Below are 19,816 nucleotides of genomic sequence, written 5' to 3' on the forward strand. Positions count from 1 at the left end.
CGACTCCCAGCCACATGGCTTTACCCAGGCCAGCCCTTCCATCATGAAGGTCCTGAAGGATGACTAGATCAGGAACACCTCAAGAGAATAAAAAATCCCAAACTGTGGCCCCTTGACAGCATTGAATGTCTCGACTAGTTGTAGGTCCTTGGTGAACTTGTATACAGCTCCACTGGACCAGACATTTTACGCATGTCTGCGGTTGCACCCGATTCAAGAGCCGAATGGCTCACAGGGCTATATCTAATAAATGAACTTGAAATAAATGAACTTGAACGCAGCACACACCACAAACATGCACAAAATACATCAACACAAACATCACACGCCACAAAGTACAATCATTATGGCAAAGACATGCACGACTCCACACAACACACACTTCACACGCTCATTCATACAGACTGTTGGGGAAAATGCTGTTAGCCAGAGCGTATTAAGTAGAGGCCGACCGAAATCCGGTTTCGGCGCCGAAAGTTGGCAAATGGCCTCTTTCGGCATACTTTAGGTTTCGGCCGAAAGTCAATTTTTTACTTTCGGTCTGGTTTCGTTTTCGGCCGAAACCAGAAATTCAGTTTCGGTCGGCCTCTAATATTAAGGCTGGCACGAGCACATGTGGAGTGGTTTGACATGCACCACGCCCAGCACCCTTTGTCTCCCAAGTGCTAATACATTTCACAAACGTCAACGCGACTCGCACATTATCACAAGACACCACACGCGCACAAACCTACTGCCATGCCATTCAAGAGCTGCGCGGTGTCGCACACTACCCCTGCGGAGGGGCGACGACGACTCTGCGTGGTCGTGGCGGTGCGCGCACCTGGCTGAGGTTGAAGCTGGAGACGCTGGTGTCGTCGTAGAGGAGCACGTTGACGGTGTCGACGGCCCAGGCGCTCTCGGCGAGCAGCCCTGACTTGAGAGACATGAGCACGCGCCACGCCTCCGGGGAGCCTGGGGAGGAAGATGCAGCCACACGATGATGCCCATCCTTCAGAAACCAGTGTTGCTTCAATGCCCCAGCACCGTCACCACCACTAACCCCCCTCCTCGTTCCTACCAACCTTTTATCCGCTACTAATCCTTTAATCTGCGACACCATTTCTCCATCTTCATTGCGCAGTTTTACTGTACTAAAAACACTGGGATGCAATCCAAGTGCAAAAGGGAGAGAAGTAATAAAGCTACCATCGATTCTTGAGTCAATTCGTGGCCACAGATCGTGGCAATTCATCAAATAGCATGGGAGGGAAGGGGTAAATCATTACATAGCCCAGAAGCACTGGCATTGTCAAGAAAACCCACTGCAGCACGTAGGATTTTTTTTTATGCTGTACTCATTTGACCCAAGTTATCCCTGACAGAGACACCGTTGGTCTCAATGGGCTCTCACGTGGTTTAAATATAACGACAAACGAACAACGCGACCACCGCAAGGCTCACCGACTTCCTTGGACGTCAGTTTTCGGCGCGGCTTGTACGTGGGTTGCGTGGCCTCGACGGATCGCGCCGGGAAGCAGAGCTCGCGCCGCACAGTCGGCATGGCCAAGCAGCCCGACGGACCCAGCTGTGTGGCCGGCACCGGGTGCCCGGCGCGGTGAATCATGCGGGCGCCAGGCGGCGTGGGGGCAACCATGCCGCTCACATACGGAGAGCGGCCTGGCGACAGCGAGCGGTGGTACGCGCCCGACGCGGGAGATCCGTGGCCCGGGTACGGCGGCTGCTGGTGGTAGCTGTGATGCAGGGTTGGGCGCGGGTACGGCGATCCGGACATCGAGCTTTGCGGCAGGCGCTGCTGCTGTTGCTGCGGCGGCTGCTGCTGCTGCACCGGCGTCTGCGGCTGCTGCTGCCCCTGCCCCTGCTGCCAGGGGCCACGCGCTTGATCCATCATTTCCTCGGAGCGCGGAGGAACGGCGTAAGGAGGTCCATGCGGGCCCGGCATCCCTTGCTGCCGTGCCTGATAGGGGTAGGGGGGTTCGCCCCGGCTGGCCCACACACTTGGCTGCATGGTGGGGTCACCAGAGGGGCGAGACACCCCCATGGCGGGCTGGCCCATGGCTCCGGCGACACCGCCAGGTGCCTGGCTCATCATGGGGCTGGGACACTGTCCGGCAGGCGCGGCATTGGCAGAGGGCGCCAGCCCGGACGCTTGGTTCGCCGGAACTGGCTGCCCCGGCGCTCCGTGCTCACGGCTCAACGCTCCCAGATCCTGACTGGGCCCGGCTACGACAGGGCCCTGGGCGACCTCCTGAGAGACCGGGCCCCCTGGGCCCTGTGGGACAGCGACACCGCCTGGAGGGAGAGGCCCACCAGCCGTGCCCGCCGCCTGAGCTGTGGCCGTTGGGGCCACCGGGCGGCCGTACACCTGAGAGTACGGACCCGATGCCGCCCTGTGATCTGGACCAGGAAAGCCCGGCTCGTAAGAGCCGTACTGGCCCTGCTGCTGCTGTTGCTGCTGCTGCTGCTGAGGAGGAGGGGGAGCCTGCTGCGACAGCTGTTGGTTGTTGCTGTAGTGGGAGTTGTAAACGGCATCGGTTTCCTGCCTCTTGGCCGGGGGGCCTTCGTAGCCTCCGTCCGCAGGGCGCTTGTAGGCCTGCGGTACAAGTTACATACAGCAAAGTGTTGATGACCTTGTGTGTACATGGGGCTGCAGGTGTGCTTAGCGGCACACACATTGGTTGGGTGACAGATTTGAGACACAACAAGACCTAGCTGGTCTTCAATGAACTCCAGGAGATGACAGTACAGCAAAATTCATATTAAACGTTTTTTGGGTTAGATCGCATAAGTATGAATGTGTATTTAACCCACCACCACCCAACAGCCAATTAGTAAGGTTTTCCAGAATTGGCAAAAAAAAAAATAATCGCCCGATGATGCTGGATGTAATTACTCGTGAAACCTTACAAATTAGGTGGTGGGTTAACAACACATTTGTATTTACGAGCTCTAACCCAAAAAACCTTTATTATAAATATTGGTTGCGTAAGCCTACGTGTCAGTACAGGAAACAGATCTGTGGGGACCCACCGATCTGTTATCCCCCCAGCACATTTTCTCAAATTATTTAGTTCTCCCACATGCAAAACAGTCCTTAAAATAATCTGGCCCAACATGCCACCACAGGTTTCTGGATAATAAATGACATTACTTTATTAATATATATACACCAAACTTTGCAATGTTAGAGACCACAATTGGCCTCACAATGGGCTCGCATCACACATCAGCCCAGTGTCACAATGCCAGTTCCACGACATAAGTCCTTGGAGTTTCATGGTTTTTATGTGCGGAAGTGCCACCCCATTTGCTCTGGAGGCAGCAGTCGGTGGATCATGCCAGTCGTAACCTGTAGGGCTACTGGGCAGCCAGTAGATGGCAGTGCTAGGTGAGATACCAAAGCAAAGTATATTAATCATCTAGCCATGAATATTTTTTGTAAAGTAGTTCGTCGGTTAAAAGTGACATCGGTTAACGTTTCGCCTCCCATAGGACCCTACGGTTTCGACTAACGTTAACATTTTGATTAGCGGTATGCTGACGTCATGCATGCGGGCGCCAATTTCGGCCAATTCGAACACTCGTAAGTGGGCCGAGCCATGCCCTCAGCCAATCAGCGATGCCCATTTGTGAGCATTTAGACCTTGACTGGCTTTATTCACATCATGATTTCTGTTTTGGTAGTGGAAACAGCTCTCTTGCAGACTCGGTGATTTTTACTTATGTTTCAATTCGTAAGTGAAATAATAGTGATAGCAATGGCCCCTAAAGTGAATTCTCAAAAGGAAAAGTGTATAAGCATGAAAAACAGGGTAAAACAGTGCACTTATGAGTGAGTTTGGGTTGACCCAATCCACCATTTTTTAAATTTTGCAACATAAGGACAAAATTCAAGCTACCAATGTCAAGGATTCCTCGACTAGGATATTCAAAGGTACAGAAATTATTATAGAAATGTAAAGACTACTAATGATATGGAGTCAGGAGAAGGAAATGAGGGGAGTGTAGATAGTTTAACCTATATTCCGATTTACAGTTATTTCGGTTAACAGTAGTTTTCGTGGAAAGGATTAAAATCATTATTAACTGAGGGACTCCTGTTATGTTATTTTCCCATATGCTAGGGTTTACTCTGGTAGTCTGGTTCCTGTGGATGGCAGTGACGTCCACAGACGACCTGTGAACGGTGGCATCGACGTAATCCAGCTAATGTCCCAACAAAGAAAACAAGTGTACCTGACGAGGCATTGATAAACTCTTCAAAACACATACGAATACCGACACCACTTTGTAATACATCCGTGTGATATGCCATGTATTCAAATCTCTTCACCGCTTGAGAACAGTGTCATTACGTCAGCACAACTTCTGATGGGAGTCCTCTAGAGCAGCACGTGGGCCCTGCCGAAATGTGCGATTCTCCGAGCTGCGGTGATGGTTTATGGTAGTGCAATGCTGGTGGTGTGGGTTACTCGCCTGTTGCGGAAACACGCCGGGCTGATTAGGTGGGTACGGTGGCGGCCCCTGCGCCATGTATCCAGTGCCGCACTGGTCCGACCTGCCACAGAGAACAGCAACAATGGCACAGCGACAACGGTCACCGATGCAACAAGAACATGAGCAGATTCCATAATTCACAGTATGTACGTATGTAGAACCTTTTTTTTACCTTATGTAGCCAACCATGTTAATCGGAGGTGCGGGGGAAGGAGAACAAACTAAACACAAAAAGCAGTTCTAAAGAAATACATTTTCTATTTAGAGTCCATGACTATGTGAAGAAAGGCACTTTAATAAACAAAATCAATACGATTGTGTGCCAACAATGGTGGCATTTTAATAATTTTAATAGCAATGGGTGCTGATGACAATGATGATAGTGGCATGTATAGATGCCGATCATGACAGCTAGTGGTTATGGTGTTATTTGGTAGTGCTTGCGGCAATAAGTGTTGATCATGACGAAGGTGATGATAGCGGCAGTGTGCATATCGGTTGTGGTGGTTTCTAATGGTGCTTCTGACACTGGTTAGCTCTACCATTGTTGGCTTCCAGGAGGAAACTTGGGGGAGTACAGGCCAGGGTCGGATGTCGAGTTCTGCGAGGCCATGCCACCTCCTCCTGCGCCACCCCCTCCACCTCCACCCTCTGAACCCATCATCTGCTCTGGCCTGCACCACGGTGAAAACCGAGACGACAAATGTTGAGCACAATTTGAATATGTCACGAAGACCACCACAAAAAACCTATTCCTTAAAACCAGGACTCCTGAGCAGCCTCAAGTTCAATCTTTTGCCTTTGGGTTTATAGATCAACGTTTGTTCAAATCCGGTCGTAACAAGTGATAACACACTTTTGGGATATCTGTATTTTAAATAAGAGCACCATAATTATACTGCACACTGCTCAATAGATGTGTTTTCGATACTTGAAGAATTTCTATCGATCAATATGTTTTGCTTTTCTAATTCATATGTATAGATGGACTTGAATGATGTGAATTGCAGCTTCGTTTCAAATGTGTTTTATAAACAGGCAAGGGTTTCATCAGTCTAGTGTATGCCTGAGCTATGGTTAAGCTTCCATAACCAACTGCATTAAGCTAGTTGGGTTGCATGTCCTTACAATGTTAATTCACTCGGGTTTCTTGAAATCCAATAACAATCACCAACTCAATATAAATGAAAACACAAACTCCTGTTACCGTCGTTCGTAGCTTGGAGGATACTGAAGGTGTGGTCTTGGTCCCTGGCTGTAGGGGTCTCCGGGACCGCCTCCATAGCCCTCCGCACCTGCGCACACATGCACACCACACCCCCCACCCGTCCGTCATTGCAGGCTCTTGTACCCCACAGGGAAGTCTTGTTTCCACAAATGCAAATGGTGAGTGGCCCTATCTTCAGAGGACACAAACGACTGAAAGTCATTCGAGAAAGATGAATGGAGGCTCCAAATGGCTCTTGACAAGAGGCACAGACCATTACGCAAAAATAAAATGACATCGAATGCCACCAACTATGCCCTGCGGCCCTCACCTCTCCGGGGTGGATATCCGTCGTAGGGTCTCTGATACGCTGGATCGGCTCCCCCAGGGTATGGCTCACCGCTGGGCATGCCACCGTACCTGAAGATACAGAGGGCAGCACAAGATTGAACAGGAGTCAATAATATAGACACGTGCATTAAAAACTGCCACCTCTGCCGATGACACAAACACGGCCGATATTCTGGTTGTGGGGATCAGCTGCAAGATTACAAATAGGCTTAAAGAGAATCTATGTTAAAATAAGATGATGTAAATGATTGCTGATGGTGGCAATACAGTAGAAACCCTCCGAACGCCGTTCATTGTTCCATGAAACCAGTCGTTAGGTGATTTGGTCATTAAGCGAGTATAGGAAATACATCATTCGTTCCGATAGCAACGAAAGTTAACCTTTTTAACCCAAAAAACGAACTTTACAATATTTAAATGGATATTAATACATGAAGATACTAACATTATAAACCGCATAATATTAAACGAAAAATGGTTAATCAATGCATGAATATTTACTATACCTACAACATCCAGTCATTAACAGGGGAATGGTCAATAAGCGAACACACAGGGCTCTATGGAGGCTGGTCGTTAAGCGATTTGTCGTTAACCGGGGTGGTCGTTAAGAGGGGGTTCTACTGTACTCGGCCTTAAGATTTGCATTGAACTGCCCATATAGGACCCACCACTGTGATCTCTACAATGTGTCAAACTTAACATCTCTTAATGATCGACGGCTCGTGCATCAGATCTTATATATTCACGATGTACTTACAAAAAAATCGGCAGACTACCTGCTGGATCTCCTCACTGTTTCGAAGAACAAATGTGACCTAAGGTCTTCGCTCATTTACCAGCTTCACATTCCTTATTGCTGTACAAATACTGGAGGAAGGGCCTTTTTGCTATTGATGCCCCCAGGGTCTGGAATGCTATCGCCAATCAACTTCAACTTGGATCACTACCTGTGAGATCTTCACTCAAAACTGCTCTAGAGTTGTACACCACTAGCTGCCACTGCTATTCAGTGTCCTGAAATCAAATGTATCGCTCTGGATGACCGCTGCCAAGTATGATCTTGAGTTTTGACTATAGTGTGCTGATCTTTAAAGGTGCATTGAAAAATGTTGATCCTCCTACTGATACTCCTGCTGTTATGGAGTGACTCATGCTGCCAGCTATGGCTGCAAAGTTTGGTCATACATGTTATGTATATCGTTTGTTAAATTTTAATCACAGTTCCTATGATTAATGTTACATTGTTTTTATAGCTTTATCTTGGTGATTTCGAAAACATTTTGGTCTAGCCATATTTGTTTATTGTAGTACAGAGTTAGACTGATAACTTTAATCTAAATTGTCTTATGGTTGTTATTGTTTGACTTGCATCCCACTGGGATTTTTGCACACAGCGTTGATGTACAGTGCTTTTTCTGGAAGGCTTTGCTGTTTTTTTCCTGGATTTTTCTGTTGCGCGGAGTCACTTTAAGATGTTTCTTGTTCATGTTTTTGTTTGTTGCGGTTGCACCCGATTCAAGAACCGAATGGCTCACAGGGCTACACCTAATAAATGAACTGTAATGCTACTTCTGTTGGTCAATCACTATTCAAATTCAAATAAAAATAAGATTAATCCAATGTGTGCCAATGATGGCGTTGGTTGCTTGAGTGGTCCTAGTAGCAATACCACTGTTGTGCCTCGTGAGACCAAAGTAATAGCAATAGCTCATTGATAAGATGTAAAATAGGATAGATGGCCTAACAGTGTTCAAAGGAAGTGCTGTTGGCAAACACCTGATGAGGCCAGTACAATGCAAGGTGGTGATATGGCCATCACAACTCACAAGGGAGAGATAAAGCATTAAAACAAACACAGAAGAGGCAAAAAGTGATATTTGAATCGAATCACGACTTTCTAATCGTGACACTTTGTCGAATCCACCCGTGGCAGTCTCTCCACACGAAACTCTAAATCAGCAGGATGATTCCCCCGCGACGGCGAAAAACAAAATCCGCATGAGGTGGATTTAATTTGCTATTGTTATTGTTGTTGTCGTCGTTGCAACGCCGGCTCACAAGAGAGCCTCACCGGTTCTGGTGGGCAGGGGGCACGTGGGGCCGCGGCGTCGACACCGGGGTGGGTGGCTTCATGTCACTCAGTCCCTCCAGCGGCTGCGGGGTCAGGGGGCCCTGCGTAGAGCTGGAGCCGGCTGCAGTGGGGCAAGAAAACAGATCCTTTTCTTTAATAAAACCGCAGTCCGTCCAAGTACCGCGCGTGATGGTAGTGCAAGGGTAATTGCATTCTGTTCGTTTTAACTCAAGTGTCTCGCTCGTTGTTAAATCTCCAGTGCCTTGCCTATGCGTGCATGCATCTTATATGTTATGCAGTTTGGCCAAGCGACATCACATGAAGCCTCCTTAAGTGTAATCTTTGAAGCAAATGAATTGCCTTGAAAATATCCGAAAATACTTTGACTATTAGTTACGAGTCAAACTACTGCGCGCAAAGGCCATTTATTCTGTGGCGCGGCAACATTTTTTGAGAACTGTGCTTAAAATTAAAAACTGTACATGAGCTAAGTAGAGATTTGAAAAAAAAAAGTCATCTCGCAAGGAATAGCCGAGCACTTTTTAAATCAGGCAATCGCTTATTTCAATGAAACATTCCATGCGATCAGACAGACCCAACTCAGCAAGTGAAATAATACAGGAAGCACCATTTATCGCACCACAAAAAAAGAAACAGCATTTCAGGAGCAGAGTCTCGAGCCAGATGTATATCTTGGACGGGGGGGGGGGGGGGGAGTGTGCACGCGTGTGTGGGTGTAGTGGGAATTGAACGAGGGAGGGGTGAGGCGAGGGTTGGGGGATGGGTAGGTGGTGGGATGTGATTGGGGGGGGTAAGCGGGTTGCTTATTTTAGGTCAAGTGCGGAGAGATCTATTTTTAGAAGACGCCGTTGCCAACTTTAGACTTGGCGACGAAACGCCAACTCTGTGCGCCGCAGCTGCTGAAAATAAGGAAAGGCAAACCGTGATGCGCCTAATGACACACTGACACAATTTTAACCCCAGCCCGTGGGAAGCGGCAAATTCTTTCTCTCTCGAATAATAATATTAATAATAAAAATAAGAGCACCCGACCGGGCTGACAAAACAGCGTCGTGTTTCGCACGGGCGGTAGGGGGCAGACAAAGCGTTTTTGTGGCTGCAAGATTAATGGTGGAGCAGGCGCCGCTCTCTCATTGCTGTCACAGGATGGTGTGCAGCGTTACGTGGATATTTGCACGACTCTCTACACAGGAAGGGGTACCCCCGGAAAGAACAAGAACTGTTTGTGTGCACGCATCCAGCCTGCGTGGCCCACGCTGTTCAAGACTCATGTTTGAAGCTAGGCCTCGGCAAGGTAAGGTAAGGTAAAAGTTAAAAGGTAAAAACAACGAGCCTACCTTTACGCTACCTTTTACCTTACCACAATACAATCACTCTACCCTACCTTTTACCCTTCAGCAGGTAAGGTAAAAGGTAAAAAGCAACGAGCCTACCTTTTACCCTTACCCCATACAAATTACCCGATTACAGGGTAATTACTAGGGAACTACACATCAACAAGGTTTATAACGGTAAATGCTAGGTAGGGTGCTTTATTAATATAGAATACTCTCGATGATTCCAATTTTACACGCTTTCTATTAACTCACTGCCTGTTGTTGTTGTCGTCGTCTCTACCCACTTCCTAATGTGGTACCGACTGCAAACTTCGTATACTTATATCATACCGATGACAATACTATATTCTATCATTAAACAAATATATATTTCTTAACATTATTTTTTATATGTTATGTTTCGGCTTGGGTCTAATTGTCCACGGTCAACTGACGTTGGCTGTAATTGGCCACGGTCCCTTACGTTATGGCAAGCTTCGGGGCCACTTCCTGGAGTCGTGGAGTTCTGCCATTACTCGTACATTTAATAAAAGCGTGTTTAAAATTTTTTTTTTTAAATATTACTTATTAAATGGAGGCCACGGACTGCGCCACGGAGCTTTTAGCGGTAAACAAGGCACTGTATTTACCGGGTAATAATTCGCGCTATCCTTTACCCTACCGGGTATTTCTTCCGAGCTACCTTTACCCTACCCTTTACCTTACCCCTTGGCATGTCGACACCTTTACCCTTTTACCCGGTAAAAAGGGTAAATTACCTTACCTTGCCAAGGCCTATTTGAAGCCTCGTTACTGAAAAGGGACAAGCTTTATTAAGATGACAGCCAGAGGTGGTCGTGAAAGAAATGCGCGTGCGAACCCCCCCCCCCCCCCCCCCCCCCAAGTGACATCACTAGATCGCTCCTCTCACTTCGATTTTCAATTATTTTTCACCCTCATTATAGAAGCTTCAAACTCATGTCAGACAGCCCGGGACACAGCAATAGTTCATGTAATTCAAGATGAGAGCAGTTTGTATTTTCTGTGGCATCTTCCCCTTCACTCTGAGTGAGCCCCAATATATTCCACGGGCCCCGAATAAGAAATGTCACTTGCTCACACTGCCAAAAGTGGTAAAAATGTAGCTTTTTTGTAAAGGTGAATTACTAAAAATGACATTTGGATGGAATAACCATGGAAAGTTAGTAAATGTCACTACACCGTTGCATGACCATACAAATAAACTGATACCATTAACGTTTTGCCACCTGAGGTGGTGCTTACCTCTAATCTAGCCCATGGACCAAAGCTAATTCAATTATGTTCATTTCATAAGGTGAGAATCAATTTGGACAATTCGGTCACTTTTGCAAGGGAGACCTAGGTACACAAGTGATACCACTACAGTTAGAACTGAATACACAAAGCTAAGTGATCTTAAAGATACATTCTTGCCTACAGGACAGAACTGCTAAACTGTTACTCAACGAGACCCAAGCAAACATGAAACGCCACGGGAGGAAGCAGTTAAAGCGATGAATGATTATCCTCACGTTAAAAAACAAGATATGTTCTGTTTTCATTGCCACGTTGTGTTACAATGGGGGGGTAATCCCCCCCCCCCCCCCATCTGTCACCACAAACTGTATACTCTACACCGGTCTAACTTACCCAAGTAAAACACTGCAAAAGCCATATTGGTTCACCTCACCTTGGCGCCACGAGGCACAACCATTTACCGTTATGAACCCACAGTTTTCAGACATGCCCGGAAAAGTGCTATATAATGCACCCGAATTGGGCGAGGCGGAGCAGCCTCATGATTCATGGCTTCGGAGGAAAGGGTTGGTGGATCACGCCTGTCAAAAACCACAAACTCACTGGGACGGGGTCCCAGTAAACCCATCTGTGCGGACCATTGTTACATCTGCTCTGTGTGCGTTGTTTCTCTGGGTACTCCAGTTTTCACACAAACACACAAACCAAACTCATTAAAATGGACCTGGCTGGAACATCCCAATGCAGCGGCTATCCTAGGGAAAAAAAAAGAGTCTAAAGGACTCAGTCGGGGTTTTCTGTAAAAATAAATTAACAAAATCTTTTTGCACCCCCGCTATAATTGGGCTGAGGATGGCCAGGAAGGGTGTGCATTGGGTCATAGTCGAGAGGGTTGGGGGGGGGGGGACCCAGGGCCAATGTAAAATAATATTGTTGCCAGTAATTATTTATACTGCCCCCTCTCCCCACTGGGGAACGAAAATTGGTTTCCTCCAGCAAAGAAAAATCCTCCCTATTTAGGGTTAGGTCAAGTTACATAGGTTAGGACAAAACAGCGAGGTTGCTTGGGGAAAAAGTCCAGACAAAACAGATGGTATGAAAAAGTTCAAACTAACCCTGTAAGCAACCATTTTTGGAAAGTAGTCTTAAAAGTTAGCCTCATTTGAAAAGACGGTGAGACTCGCAAAACAAATATTACTTTGTTATAAACGAATAATACCATACAAATATTCCCAAGTTAAATGGCAACTCCCAAACACTGGTTCCCTTGGGAGAAATTAATATTCAACCTCTGGAAGAAACAAATATTCAGCGGAACGTACGAATCCAACCACCGGTGACAGTGGTGGTGTGATATGGCTGCAAAGGTACCCGGAGAGGGCGGCTGAATCTTGGGTGTCTTCTTGTTGTCGGAGGGGTTGAGAATCTCAGGTGGCGGCTCCTCGCCGCGCTCCGTCTTGCACTCAAAGGCAAACAGGAACTGGATGTACTGCTTCTTGAGCGAGCTGGCCGAGCTGCTGGACGTGCCCACAGCCAGCTGCGTCGACAGCTCACGCCATTTCTTCTTCTTGTTTACCTGCGGTCGACGGGGGTAAAAGTGCGGTGGGGGTGCGGCAGTGGGAAGAGGGGGGGGGGGGTTAGTGTTACACAGCCAGAAGGGCCAGCTCCACGTAAAAGACAAACGGGAGAATCCCCTATTGTATGTACCATATCCTACTCATACTCTTTGGGTAATTTCGGAAAAGTCACGTAGATAGAAAAATAAAATTAAAATCATGACGTTTCGATCGCAACACAAGCAATCGTCTTCAGGTGAACTGCTGAGGCAGGAGAAATAATAATATATTTCTCCTGCCTCAGCAGTTCGCCTGCTGTGTTTTTTGACCTGAAGACGATTGCTTGTGTTGCGTAGATGGTGCTCGTGTTAAAACGGTGCGCATTCCACTCACCGTTATAAACACGGTTTCTAAAGCGATCGACGACGAACTACTTTCGTGAGATGCGTGGCTGAACGGCAAGATGCCTGGAATGCCGTGCTCGACTTACTAGTTTCAACCCCCCTCCGCTGGTCCGACTTACCTGCACGAAGCCACCGTACGCCTTGGCCGAGGCGTATAGGCGGAAGAGGTCAAGCGGGTTCTTGCCAACGGCGGGCAGGAGCGCGACGGGCGAGCCACGTTGCTCCATGAAGCCCAGGTAGCGGTCAACCCAGAGGCGTCGCTCGGGCTCAGGCCCCAGCTCGTAGAGGCGCATGATGCTCTCCCCCGTCGTGGTGGACGATCCCGACTGCGCGACAACAGGGGCAGACGCACGCACGCGTTGTGGGTCAATCGTCCCCGCCCACCACCCACACGTAGCCTCTTAACTTCCACACCGCCCCCCCAACCCATGCCATCTTGCCCAGCCAAAACCTACAACTTCAACCCCCTGCTGTGCACCGGTACATCCATCCGATCAGTATGTCCAGGACTCATCTCACCGCATTCACTTCGTCGCAAACGTTTCACCGCGCGGCTGTTTGGCGGTTCTCCGCTTGGTGCCCACGTCGTTTCAAGACGAGACACACTGGCCTTGGTGCTAGGCTTCAGCTTTTTGGGGGACAAGTTTAAATTACATCACGGGGGATTTTGGTTAGCACCAGGGTCTACGTGCGACGAAGTGAATGCACGATAGGGAAATGAATACGAGACTATAAAAACTGGGACAAAACAAACGGCCAGGGAAATGACGTCCCAAAAGAGCTGCGCCACAAAACAGATGCGATGAAGTGAATGTGTTGAAATGAAGAGCGACGTACTGACCGTACCGATGACACCCAAATAATTTCCTCCCCTGAAGAAACCATGACCACATTCTCATTGTGCAAAAAATCTACTTGTGTTGGGTTTCTTTATCTCTGCATGTGAACATGTGAACACAAGTCAAGATAGATGTCCATAGACTTACATCAGACCAGGTTAGATTTTAATTATATTGCTAAGTTAGAGTAGAAACATGTATAGGACCAAGTAAGATATAAAAATTTGGTCTGACATACGACGTTTGTATGATTTAAAAACTTCCTTCTTTACGGTCAAATCAATGAGCGTGCAAGCGTTGACTCATTGTATTAAAAATGACAGGATTTTATCTGCGGTACAAACTTGATTCCGCTATCATGTGCATTCTGTCCTGTCGGCAACAAACATAATTACTCAAGCCTACAGGCAAAAATGCTATATAAAACAGCACACCCAGGACAACAATTTAACCAATTTTGGGACAAAATAGAAATGGCAAGATATGGTTTGAAATTCTTGAGTGTGTCAACAGAGCATGCAGCAGCTTTTAAGATCAAGTTTCATCTCCACTGTTAAGCAGTCTCCACGTGGGAGATAGTGTTTACAAGTCCCGAGCTTGAGCAGACGAGGAAGAGAAATTACCGTTCAGCTTCGAAGACATGAACCTGACGGAATGTGATTTCCTTCTTAGCACACGCACACACGTGACACGCCTGATCGCACTCGCAACCATTCATGAAATGGAACGTAGGCTGGGAATCCATGAATACTTGAAAGGCTAAATCTAGCAAAAAAAATCAATTCACCTGAATTGCTTGTTGTTGCCATAACTAATAATTCAACAATTTTATTTGTTAAATGGAAGAATATTTTTTTGCGATTTAACGGCCATCACAGTTGCACTTTATTTGCTGGGATTAAAAGAATGAGCTGCTCCAGTTGCCCGATAAGCACACACCACCATCCATCTCCCTTCCCCTGGCCATGTCTTTCAAGAACGGGAAAAATGAATCTCGGTAAGCGACGGTAAAAGGTAAAATTTTGATTTAAAGCTTTCGTGACTGCAGGGATTCATCTTCTTGGTTCTTTCGGTAAAGTCACGTAGAAGTGAAGTAATAAAATAATAAAAACGTCGTGAGAATTATTTTATTGTGTTTTATTTTTATTATTTTATTACTTCCCTTCTACGTGACTTTACCGAAAGAACCAAGAAGGTAAAAGGTAGAAGAAATTAATACAAATAATTTAGCAACAGCAGAAGCACCGTGAAGCCGAGGATGCTTGAAGCACAATAGTGAAGGAGACACCAGCGGCCATTTAAACACTGGGGGACACACAACCACTCCTCATTGGTAAAAGCAGGCGGCTTGAATTTCTTCCTCGTACAAATTTTATACTCAGATTTAATGAGAGCTGTACAACGCAATGTGGGTCACACTCCATTAACGGAATTGCCTTGTTTTGTTAATCAAATTGAAGTACTCTTCGCCATCGTCTTGACAAGATGCGAGGGCGGAGGGAGTGCGAGAGGAAGGGAGGGAGACGGACCAGAGCACGGTGGCAGCAATCACGGTAATTTACCCCTTGCCCACAGCCTGCCAGCCTCCCCCCCACCAACCATACAAATAAATATCCCACTTCAAAGTGCGTGAAATCCTGCAGACGATAGACCGTGGGCGCAAGTCTGGGGTCAATTACAGTTTACCGAGCAAGGAGGACCTTGTGTGGTTTCCTCAAAGCTTAGCTGGTTTTAAACACCATCAAAGAAGTTATCCCACCAAACAAAAAGTGCAACTATGAGTGTTCAACACCACAAGGGATATTTTTCCTGAGCTTTCACCCAGCCAATTAACCGTTTAGCTGTATTTTAAAATAAAGTTACAGGAAGACTGTATTTTAAGTAAACGAGAAGGTGACGCTTTATCTGCTGAAGAGTGAAATTATTTTCCATTACGAAATGAGAACCACCTTATACCCAACCCCGCATCTCATTGTTTCCCGTGACTTAGCAACAAAGCCAGCTGCAGAAGGTTGTGTGGACGCACACACACCTCGCTCGTTCGCATACGCACGCAAGCACAACGTCTAGGCGCCAAAAAGAATGTGCAAAAAGAAAAATGCTAAACGAGTATTAAGAAAAAGCGCATGCGTTGTCATGTGCTTGGGACGAACACAGTCGCAGCAAAGCAAAACCACGTAGAGGAAACAAGGAAAACCACGATGCCGCGGATCACCGGCCGCAAACGAGATGCACGCGCACACACAGGTGTGCGGGTTATCACTGTTGGTTGGGCGAGTGGGCACACTTACAGGGCTATCGTCGGCTGAGCGGCAGGAAAGGCTACAGGTGCCGGGGGACTTAAGGGAGGGGGCGGGCGGGTGTGCCAAGGGGTAGGGCTGGGAGCTGCCGCTAGCCTGCGGTCACGCAACACGACAACACAACGGTAAACCAAAGTGTGCGCGCAGGGCGGCAACGCGAGCCGAGACAGCGGCGCACGTCGGGGGCTGCAGTAGTGGCGGGTAAAACGGCACCCAAACGTAGAATGGGGGTGGAAAAACAAAGCCCGAGAACCTCGCTGGGTTTCACGAGGACGAGCGGTGCGCGTCTGCGCGCAGTCCCGCACCTAAGTGGCGCTTGGCCAAATGTAGAGCCGCAGAATTTGTTTTTGCTCAAGCGATAGTTTGAAAAGGTTGAGCGGTGTCTAATGCTAAGCAACATGCGTTGGTATTGCGAATCGTAACAAGCTACACGACTTATGATGTTAAAACTTTGTATTTTATCACTTTACTTTGTGTCAATGGCAGGGGGTAATTTGACTTCTGAGTTATTTGCACATGTGTGGGTTGTTAAAAGCTTGCGTATGAGGAAGGCAGTAAAAGCGGCGCTTTAAATGAAAATGACAGCAAAGGTGGTGAAAAACAATGATCAAGAGGGAGATGATGCTCATGGAAAAGCCACACCTGAATGAGACTGCGATTATTTTTTTAACAAGCACCTCAAATTTGTCTAAACAAGGATTTGCAATTAATAATAAAAGTTGTTGGGTTAGATCGCGTAAGTATTAATGTGTCATAACCCTCCACCACCCGACAAGGCCAGTAAGGTTTGTCGCGTAAACAACGCGTGCCAATTAGTGACTACTTCAGCCCAATGGTGTATTGGAGAATAAATCCACAACATTTATAATTCTAGTACGACGTTTCGTTGGTAATTATATCTAGCATCATCGGGCAATTTTCCAGAATAGTGAAGCAATCCACCTGCTTCCGATCTTAAATATAGCAATATGACGTCATCAATCAGGTGCGGAGAGCAGAGGGGGAGGGGAGGTTTATTGGATTTGCAATTTTCATAATTCCCCAAAAAATTTGAACAATTCTAAATTCTCAGTATTGTAAAAAAAACTGCTCGAATCCACTTTTTTAATGAAGGTAAATCGATTAAAGCTAACCACCCAGCACAAAGTGAGCACCACCAAAATGAAACGTTATATTCTTACGGAGGGTTTAATGTTGCATGTGGAAGACTGGAGGCCGTGTGAAACCTAGTGCACAGCTTGAGCAATGCCCCCGAGAGGAGTTGTAAAAAATAATTGACTACCGAACACAGAAATGCTTGGAGAACAGATGACTGTCGAACAACAAGTGGTGAGTCATGCAAGTCTCAGGAGCCACGTGGATAACGCACAGCCCAACTGCTTCTCCCTCGCTCAAGAGCACAGAGTGTGGCCTGTGATCTACGCACAGCTGACTCGACAGCTCACTACTGTAGAGCTCTGGCAAGCGCTCATTTCAGGTCATGCCGACCCAGGGGAGATCCGCACTGGAAGCTCATTTTAAGGTCAAGTCAACCTAGCGGATCTCATTAACGAATTAAACATTAATAATATACTACTCCTTGCAATAACTTAACGCGTTAATATGTGCAGTTAATGGTTTAAAGGCATTTGTCAGAAATGAATGCCTTAAACTTCAACTCGATGACGCACACTGCAAAGAGCAAAAAGTATGAAATGAAAATGAAAAGTCACCATCTCAGCATAAATTAAAAAAATGGAATGATCAAACTAAAACATGACAATTCTTTTTTAAAGTTCAAAGATGCAATATTGAACATACACGAGCCAATAATCTATCTCGAGTTCTAATTCAACGTGAACGTAAATTACGTTTCAGTGGCTGAAAACAACACCCTCATTTTTATTTCACTTGATAAGTTATTTTTACGAGCGCCACGACCCACGGCCTTCCCAACGCGCACGACCATCTCGGCCTGCAGAACGCCGCGCTAAGAGCAAGATCACAAAAGTCGCGCGTGGCATTAGCGAGCCATTTCTAAAGACCCCCACACAGCGACAAAGACTTGGGCGGAAGGGTCACCAAAGTGGCGAGCCACATTACAGGGGAGAAAGAGGGCACAAGAACAAGAGGAGGGTGGAGAGCAGAGAGTCAAGTCATTTAATGGTGGCAGAATGAGGCACAGCCGAAAAAACGTCCAAACCACGCCTCCAGGAAAAAAGCATTTCATCAGAATTCTCTGCTGTTCATTTGCAAAGTCAAAGGATCATTTTACGAGCCGACATGATGACATCACAAAGTGTAAGACTCTTCCTCCACACACACCTGTTGTTTGTCACATAAACGCAGGCAAAGCAGCCCACGTGGCGGATCAATTTTCCAACACCGCCCAAGTGTCAAGTGCAGTTACGACGATGTGGTATCAACTGCTCAAAAAAGATTTGGCCAAAAAGCTTCCAAAGTACATTTCAAATGTCCACTGAGTAAAATGGTCAAAACCTCAAAAATGCTGTGAACAGACAGTAAAGACCTCTCTCCCCCTCTCCACCCTGATTCAATACTAGCCCTAGTCATACAGAATTTTGTATATTGGCATTCACACCCGCAATCCCGAAGGGAACCCGGTAAAGGTCTAGCAAAAAAAACCACGTAGGCTGTCGCGACCAAAATCATCCCATAATATAGATTTTTGGGTTAGATTGCGTAAATATAGATGTGTCGTTAAACCCGCCATCACCCGACATAGCAAATTATTAAGATTCGTCACGTAAACAGAACATGCCAATTCGTTACGAGTACAACACACCGGTGTGTTAGAGAGATTGTAAATGTTGTGGATTTCCTCTCCACACCAGTGTGCCGAACTATTATCTAATTGACACATTTTGTTCACGTGACAAACATTACTAATTGGCTGTGTCGGGTGGTGGCGGGTTTAACGACACATTTATATTTACACGATCTAACCCCAAAAAATAAATATTACGAAGAAAAAAACAGACCATGTAATATGCTGGAGACAGCAACTTGTAAACACTGAAACTACAAATTTAACAGAAATGCACTACACTTTATTACACAAATCACTTATCAGTCTGAAAATGCACCTGGTGTCTTAGGCTTTACTTGAATTTGTCAGTAACCCTGGAAATGCTGCAATGTTTAAATCGCAAAAACCCTCGGTTGAAGGTTAACAGCAAGTGTAACTTTTGAAAAACTTTGCCCATATTTGGCTTCTGATGCCGTGCGGTATACAAGCCAAAATCATATCGCTTGCTCAAGGCTTTTGTAACCAGCAGATGGCCAAGTTGAGAGCATGAGCCATTGTTCAACAAGTTATATTCTCATTTGTTCAACCTCCAAATTACCTAAATGTGTCAAAAAATTTGGTAAATAAACCACCACACCATTTAACAAATGGGATCGGATCTACCGGATAAAGAATCATCTTTTCCAAAAGTATAAGAAGAGAATTTCAAAATCTGTCGAGCAACTTGGCCGCATGCTGCATGTTTAATTATTATAAACCAGGTAAATTGAAGTGCCCTCCAGGGCTCCAAGTGCTAACTAGACGTCTACGGCTTATAGGCCAATGTGTAGTACCTGGAAGAAATTCATTTTGTTAATACGGTTATCGAAGGGCGCTGTGGTAGTGGTGATGGAGGGGGGGGGGCTGCAGTTAGAGTCAAAGGGCGGTTCAGAACCAGCATATTTATAATGGGAAAATCCGATGAGCTAGAAAGCTCTTTTTCACAGATGTCCAGTCGGGGGCGGGTTGTGCACCGTACCTTGGACTTGACGTCGCTGGCCGGTTTGTCTCCCTTCCCTTTCGCTGGAAGCTTTGCCTCGGGTGCCAGCCCAGAGGGGGGCGCCGCGTAGCCTCCTGATTGGTCAGAGCAATCGTGGATTTATGTGGCAGTCAGCAGCAGATTGGGGGGGGGGGGTGGGGAAGCAACATCCAGACACAACTTGGTCACCTGAACCCTACATGTGC

At 46.6% G+C, this 19,816-nt stretch overlaps 1 protein-coding gene across 7 annotated transcripts in view; it reads right to left on the bottom strand.

Moving 5' to 3' along the window:
• LOC133354684 (AT-rich interactive domain-containing protein 1A-like) overlaps nt 1-19,816 on the bottom strand; it is a 68,708-nt gene that overhangs the window by 7,856 nt on the left and 41,036 nt on the right. For 6 of the 7 annotated variants that reach the window (XM_061571777.1, XM_061571765.1, XM_061571757.1 and 3 more), the window contains 10 exons: nt 19,611-19,705; nt 12,824-13,030; nt 12,116-12,320; nt 8,130-8,250; nt 6,036-6,124; nt 5,705-5,792; nt 5,040-5,171; nt 4,477-4,558; nt 1,444-2,593; nt 824-954 (listed from right to left, as the gene is read on the bottom strand). In XM_061571777.1, the coding sequence (XP_061427761.1) occupies nt 824-954; nt 1,444-2,593; nt 4,477-4,558; nt 5,040-5,171; nt 5,705-5,792; nt 6,036-6,124; nt 8,130-8,250; nt 12,116-12,320; nt 12,824-13,030; nt 19,611-19,705 (2,300 nt within the window). The remainder of the gene's footprint in view (nt 1-823; nt 955-1,443; nt 2,594-4,476; nt 4,559-5,039; nt 5,172-5,704; nt 5,793-6,035; nt 6,125-8,129; nt 8,251-12,115; nt 12,321-12,823; nt 13,031-19,610; nt 19,706-19,816) is intronic. The other variant, XM_061571770.1, reaches the window with a different exon arrangement.

This window comes from Lethenteron reissneri, chromosome 6, assembly GCF_015708825.2.
Source record: "Lethenteron reissneri isolate LAM-NWPU_2019-01 chromosome 6, ASM1570882v1, whole genome shotgun sequence".
Lineage (NCBI taxonomy): Eukaryota > Metazoa > Chordata > Hyperoartia > Petromyzontiformes > Petromyzontidae > Lethenteron > Lethenteron reissneri.